At 34.1% G+C, this 7,083-nt stretch overlaps 1 protein-coding gene across 3 annotated transcripts; it reads right to left on the reverse strand.

Moving 5' to 3' along the window:
* Nucleotides 1–6,413, reverse strand: EMB2777 (Sas10/U3 ribonucleoprotein (Utp) family protein). 3 transcript variants are annotated; one of them, XM_085670533.1, is made up of 17 exons: nt 6,163–6,413; nt 5,696–5,841; nt 5,445–5,536; nt 5,139–5,256; nt 4,049–4,203; nt 3,732–3,878; nt 3,478–3,590; nt 3,172–3,259; nt 2,682–2,861; nt 2,003–2,173; nt 1,825–1,899; nt 1,548–1,681; nt 1,340–1,466; nt 786–1,054; nt 600–660; nt 442–510; nt 1–335 (listed from the first exon to the last, which is right to left on the reverse strand). In XM_085670533.1, exons 2-17 carry the CDS (start codon nt 5,811–5,813, stop codon nt 204–206), a joined length of 2,049 nt encoding a protein of 682 aa, XP_085526659.1. In that variant the 5' UTR covers nt 5,814–5,841; nt 6,163–6,413; the 3' UTR covers nt 1–203. The 3 variants fall into 3 exon arrangements, with proteins under 3 accessions (XP_085526659.1, XP_085526658.1, XP_027921926.2); XM_085670532.1 differs by having other exon boundaries at nt 2,000–2,173; nt 6,163–6,412; XM_028066125.2 differs by having other exon boundaries at nt 2,000–2,173; nt 6,152–6,412.
* Between the last annotated feature and the right edge of the window lie 670 nt (nt 6,414–7,083).

Raw genomic sequence — 7,083 nt, forward strand, 5'->3', positions numbered from 1 at the left:
TTCGAACACTAATTGTTGCTAAAATAACATTAATTTGCTTTTGATTTTTCTTCAAGAAAAATGTTTGTAAAAGGAAAAATCAATCGCAGTATTAAAACTAGCAAAATTTCTCAACTGTTGTAATAAGCAAACATAATTCTTCCATACATGTAAACGACTCAAAATTGGATAATTTAGGAAAGATGGTGTGAAGGTGATGGACATCAGCTCTTGAATCTGATGCTTCTACTGACAGCTGCATTAATTCCAGTGGATTCCCCTCCATAAGGAGCAGTTGGTCTCCTGATACTCTGAACCTGCCCCTTACGATTCTTAACAGCTTTTTGATGCTTCAGCTGCACAACATTAAGATAACAAGAAAAAAATAGCAAATGTCAAGCAAGAAAGACAAGTTAACCAACAAAATTTTAGGAGTTTGTTCACCCCAATCAAAGTGAGTACCTTGTAGTTCTTTCTGGGATTCTTTTTTGCCTTGTTGCGATTGCGAGTTAGTCCCCTGTTCTTCTCCATCTGCAGAAATAGGTGATAACGAAAAATCTTAAAAATTGAAAGAAAAGATGAACCGTTCAATTAAAAACCGTAGTAGATAGAGCAAGAACCTGAGAAGAAATTAAGCGTTTTCCTTCTACAGTCTCAGGCTGTGAGGAGACTGAAGTGGTCCTGTAAAAATCAATCAACCTTTTGTTACAAAATTGAAGACTGTGGCAACAATAAAATTGAAATAGCCAAGGGCATAGCATTAACATATTATTACAAAAAGAGCCAAAATGGTACCAAAATTTCACCTTGAGTATGCCTCTTTGGCTGCCAGTTTTGCAGCTCGCAGTTGTTCCACTTGTTTGTAAAATTCATTTTCTGAGTCCCCACTTCCAGCATCATCATCAGCATCCTCAACCTCATCAGGTCCAAGGTCACCACCCATTTGATCATCCTCATCATTGTCATCATCGTCCTCGGTGTTAATTCCAGCACCGGCCAACACCCGAAGCTCGTGTTTCCTTCGTCTTTCACCAATTTCATCTCTCTTGGGTAAATCATCATCACCAGAAACAACCTTACTCAAAAGAAGAGATCAGTTAGCCATTAACAAGTTATATAAAAAGTGAAATTGTTGTAGCCTAAACAAGAGATTTTCCCACACCAAAGGTCCTGAGGACATAAGATTTAACCAAAACATACTTAAGGACCCAAGTTCTTCCACTAATTTTAACCAATGTATCCTTGATCATCATATAGAGTCGTTAAGATGACACTTTTTCAAGTAACTTCAAATCTACACGCCACTATAAAATTGCAAAAGAAAACATAAATCATAACTCATCAGGCAAAACTTAAGTACCTTGGGTTTCTTCATATTTGCATTGAGGAACTGTGAAACCTTTTTGTAGCTAGAACCATTAATTAATCTCCCTTCCCCGTTAACATCCTCAGTATCATCATTAAAATCATCATATGTTTCAAGCTGGCTGTGAAATTTGTAGGTGGCTAAGTTCCAACATGTTTGAAACAAGTAATGTAAAGAATAGAATAGAAGAATAAAGTTATACCCATTAACTGGTCTTGAACGCTTTACTCCATTACTAGGCTTTGGAGCAACATACAGACCCTTTTTCTTCAGTTTTTCCTCAAGGGAAGCTCTAACTTTTAGCATCTCCAAACTCTGTGCGCCAATGTGGTCCTTCTGCAATGTTAAGGTTGATTTCAGTCAAATTAATAGACTTTTGAACCAACAAAAATAAATCAAATAAAAAGGTAATTATTTACTCAATAGAAAGTAGAAACAAAGTAATAGTACAAAACATCATGTCATGATCCATAATTCACCTGAGGTATAACTTTTCTTGTTTTCTGTACACCTTCCTTTGAGGATCCAAATTTTTGCATATCTTGCTTGCTAGGCTGCAGCAACGCAAAAAATGGTTGACCGTTGAGAACATTTTTTATAGTTATCATTTGGAACAGATAACAATAAAAGCCAAGATTAATAAGTGATGACTACCACTGTTTCATCTCCTGATTTGGCAGAGACAGGAGGCAGCTCTTGGTTTTTAATGACAGAATCAGTTGCCATTCGAGAATTCTCATTATCTGACTTTAATACTGTTTCTAACCCATTATTTCCTACAAGAATGTCTTCAAGTTCAACTGGAAGTTTTCTGTCAAGTTCTTTTATCTGATGAGAGAGGCACACATTAGAAAATTTGCAAAATCTAGGAAAACAGACTTCATCTCAAATCTCATTTGTGACAATTGCATATCAATGAGTAAACGTCAGAAGATAACTAGTTGATGACATCGTGTTAGAAAATCAATTCACTATGAATTATACCCGTTTTTCCGGTGTAAGCCGGGCTGCCAATATAGGGTGCACGCAATATAATAAATTATCCAATATAACGAATATATTTCTAGTAAATTTAGTTGAAACATAGACTATCTAATAAAACAGAAACAATGAAGACATGTCAGTCACATCACACGTCTATGCCCTTATACTACTTCCAGGTTATTGCACTAACGGACAGTATAAAAGAAACCCAAGGCATGAATAAATGATATTTTGGCTCTCTAACGGACAGAAGCTCTTTATATTACTATGTCAACCATAACCATATGGCAAATGATTTTGGAAAGTAGAACCGTACAGTCAAAGAAGTTAGCTAGTTTGAAAATAACAAGACCTGATCAGATAATTTCTTGATCTCTTCAAGGCGAGCTGTTATTGGATGATCATGGACTGACTGCCCTTCAGATTTGAGGAGAAGGTAGAAAGTTATAGCTTGGCAATAGGACAACAAAATAAGCTGCTTCAACTCGAAATAGTGTGTTTCTCCTTTCATAACTATTTCCCCCGTTTTAACCTGCACATAAGATAAAAATAATTGTAATGCAATACACTGTTCATGCAAGGGAGAGGTAATTACCACAAGAAAGCAAGGGTATAGACCACATGTAATACATTAACCCCATAACACAGGTAAATAAAGAGGCACATTTAAAAGCATTTACACTTTAATGATCACATGACAGCAGTAGAACTCCCTCTAACAGGGGTCCAATATCTCAATAGAAAGAAAAAATAAGTACTTTTATATTTATACACGTTAAACTCTTCTTACATGGTTTACAAGTCATGGATAACATAAAAAGAAAAGGTAGAAGAGCAAAAACCTTGCTTAAAAATGGGTTAATTTCACATTCAAGTTGTCTGTGTGCCTCATTTAGTTCAGACAACCAACCAACTAATTCTGGAGCAGACCTGGAAGGAGAGGATAGTCACTAGTCAAGAAGAAGCATAGGAAAATGATAACATTGACATATATATATGTTTTAATACAAATATATCTGAATATCTGATACTGTTTTAATCCATTAGTAGTGAATATGGCAGAAATTAAGCTAAGGAAATGCATGAAAAGGTAACATCACACTTTATAACTCAATCAATATGCTGAAAGATAAAGACAATATCCCAACCTATATAAAACATTCATTTGCTCCTCCTTTGTCAAAGCATTCAATTCATCAACACTGAAGATTATATCCCTATCCAGTGGCTTTATTGCTTCGTTTCCTTTATCTGATGCCTCCTGTACAATATAGAAGTTCACTTGAAGTTTTATATGCCTTCACCAAATGTTGAATTTCCCTATTTTTCCTTCCTCCATTATGTTTCTCCTATAGTTATATGGAAAATGACCACAAACAATAAGATAATCAGCAGCACTCACCTTCAAAGTTAATTTCTCATTATCTTTGTCTCCACTTAAATCCACAAGGTCATAGTCTTCCATTGTTAAGGATTTTGCTTTCTCCCTTTGTATTTGTAATGCCAATTCTTCCTCTTCTTTTGGGGCCTCATCATCACTTGATTGAATCTTAAACCAAAATTTTATGATTACTCAACAGAACAATAAAATGCATAAAGAAACAAAAAAGTGTTAGGCTAAAGATCCACTTCCAGGATAAAATCTACGTAATGATGGTTTAAATGTTACATATGGCTGCATTTTTGTTTTGCTTTTACATGCATTGCTCAAATTCTCACCTCAAAATTACGATTCTCAGCACCATGTGAGAATTTTTTCCCACCCAAAGTAAGTTTATAACCTTCCTCATCTTCATCTTCATCTTCATCACCATCATCAATAGTATCATCACCTCCCCCAAACTTTGAACGTAAATATTTCCTTTGCCTAATCACTACGCACAACATACACATTGATTTTGTGAGATTACAAAAATCAGCAACAAAGCCTTAAATCACTAGTTGAGGTTAGCTACATGGAACATCCAACATCATTCGGCATGACTAGAACCAAAGCATCAGAAACAAAATAACACTCTAATGAGACTACACCATTTAGTGAAATTACACCACTTGAATAGAATATACTTCAAAAATTTGTACAAGTAACCAAGGGACTTAGCAAAAGTTCTTTTCACAAGCCCAAAACTATAAATACATTCTTAACCAAGAATTTAAACAAACAAGAATTCCCTACAGTCGAGTACCAACATGAGTACATATTAGTGCCTATTATTTTTATAAATTATTTATCAAGTCCAAAATGTTTCTGATTTTAGCTAATTGATTTAAGACTAAGTGTGTGTTTTGGTGCCTGTGCAAATAACTGTAATGTATGTTTTATCTAATCCATCAGATTATAGTTTCAAAATTCCATGCATTGGAATGTGCAAACTGTTATCTAAAGCCACCAGAACAGGATACTAACAACTGGAAGACTTGTAAATTTGTAATTTTCCAGTTGCTATTTCAAAAACAAGTAACAGATAAATAGCCTTTAAATTATTAGAGGTTAATCGCAAATGGCTGGATAGCCTTTCCATTAACAGAAGGTTGTAACAAAATGTACCATTTATACCACATCCTTTCAGAAAAGGGAGCAAAGTACACAGAAAAGGCATGCATTGTGTTCTATATCATGGTCCAGCAAACTCTTTCGCTACAGCACTTAAGTAGAGATAATATGTTTGCATGAAAATGATATATGTACTATGTCTCGACTATGAACCCCATCATCCATCTCTATAGTAAATTTGTGTGTTGTGTATGTATGTATGCATACACCCTACATATGTATATGTATCTATATGTCAAACATAAAACATCATACTTTTTGCCAAATCGTCATTCCCATCTTCTTCTTCTTCATCATCATCATCATCATCATATTCCCCATCGTCATCATCATCATCTTCATCATCATCTTCATCATCATCTTCATCAACATCCTTCGACCAATATATGAAAGAAAAGAAATGAGACAACAATATACAAATTGTCACTAAAATCTTGTTTTAATTGTTCAACAAATAGATAACACATAGAAGTTTAATCTGTCATGTTTCATAGAGTTAAAGAAAAAGTTTGTACAATTTAAAAAATAAATAAATAAAAATGAGTTTAGGGTAACCAAAACCTTAACATCAAATATGGGAAGCTCCTCATCTTCATCTGACTCTTCAGTGCCATCATTTATGTTAAGGGGGACAATGTCCCTCTGCTTATGAACTGAAAAATCAAAGCACCAGACAAGTGAGTCAGCACAAGAAGGCCAAAATCATAAAAATTATAATGGAAATTCAAATTGTTGGTCACAGCAAATGAAATAAAAAGATTATTACATATCTGAGAAAAGTAAATGAATAAAAATGAACAAAATGGAGTTACATGTATCAATTTCATCATCCATGTCGTCACTGGAATAAGCATCACGCTTGTATTGAGAGCCTGTTTTAGAGTTTTTGACTTCTTTCTTCTGATAACTTCTACCTCCTTTCTTCCCCATACTGTTTGTGTTGGTTCTTCAGCACCAACTGGAGAAAACATAGAATACAAATGCATGAGGAGTGTAAAATTTCCACCAAGTGAAGTGCAAAGAAAGAGAAGATAAAGAAAACTGTCTAGAATAAGGATCTTCAACTCCTTCGCATACTTGATTCCAAGACTAAACTACATAAGGTTACAAACAAGGATTAATTCACCATTTTTAATCTCTCTTTTACCAGCACCTAACACAAAAATTTTGTTTTGCTAATTTCAGACACAGTTTTAACTTAGGGTTTGAGTGTTTTTCTCATTCAGCCCCCTTCTTCATTCTTTTTTCTTAAGGACTCTCCATCATACATTTGTTGGACCTTTTCTTGTCGTTCTGCTTGCCGTCAAAGTCGAAGTCGAAGTCGTTTGCCGTCGCTCGGTCTTCGTTGCACGGGAAGCTCGAGTTCGTGGGTGCTCTCGTCTGCGTTGGTGTTCGTGGTCTGCAACCTTTCTATGTTGCTGCCTTTCTGCTGCGCGTGATTGCTGCTTGAAGGTTGGCGGGTGTGCTCGTAACGTACGGTCGATGCGCTTTGGTAAGTTAGGGAGTCATGAAAGTAAGGGTTTTTGCTGATTTTTGGGCCTCAGACCGGGCTCAAGGCCTTTATTATAAAAAATATTTAAAAAATATTTAATAGTATAACAATATGCTCAACTAATAATAATGTTAAGGGTTAAATATGTTTTTGGTCCTTTAAGTTTCAGTGAATTTTAGAATTAGTCCCTCTTCAAAATTTTATACCAATTTAGTCCTTCATCTTTACAAATGCGTGAATTTAGTCCTTCTTACCCAATTTTGTTAAGTTTCTTTGACATTTTAACCGTATTTTATAATAATATTTGAGTTAACATTAAAACTAAAATATGTCAAACAGTGTAAACAATTCAAATACTATGATGAAATGCGCTTAAAACGTTATATAAACTTAACAAAATTTGTTTAAAATGACTAAATTTACGCATTTTTAAAGATAATTGACTAAATTGGTCAAAAATTTTGAAGAGGGACTAATCCCAAATTTCACTGAAACTTGAGGGATAAAAACATATTTAACCCTAATATTAATAATATTTCAATAAAATAAATTTATAATATCATATCAAAATATATTATTTATAAAAATTTTAATATTTTGTAATTTAAACAATTCAAATTTACAATCCGACTTTATCGAACTTCTACGAATTTACCTAAACTCTCAAGTTTAATTACTTTAATTTTCATCGGTAAATTTTCACAATCA

The sequence above is a fragment of the Vigna unguiculata genome, chromosome 3, assembly GCF_037176805.1.
Source record: "Vigna unguiculata cultivar grain cowpea cultivar isolate G323 ecotype 2 chromosome 3, ASM3717680v1, whole genome shotgun sequence".
Classification (NCBI taxonomy): Eukaryota; Viridiplantae; Streptophyta; class Magnoliopsida; order Fabales; family Fabaceae; genus Vigna; species Vigna unguiculata.

Excerpts from the sequence above, each read along its gene's own strand:
- EMB2777 (XM_085670532.1), bottom strand. The coding sequence starts at position 5,813 with ATGGGGAAGAAAGGAGGTAGAAGTTATCAGAAGAAAGAAGTCAAAAAC. Across the intron at positions 5,537-5,695 it reads GGATGATGAAATTGATACAT|TTCATAAGCAGAGGGACATT; the intron begins GTAACTCCATTT and ends TTGATTTTTCAG. Across the intron at positions 4,204-5,138 it reads GAATGACGATTTGGCAAAAA|TGATTAGGCAAAGGAAATAT; the intron begins GTATGATGTTTT and ends TGTTGTGCGTAG.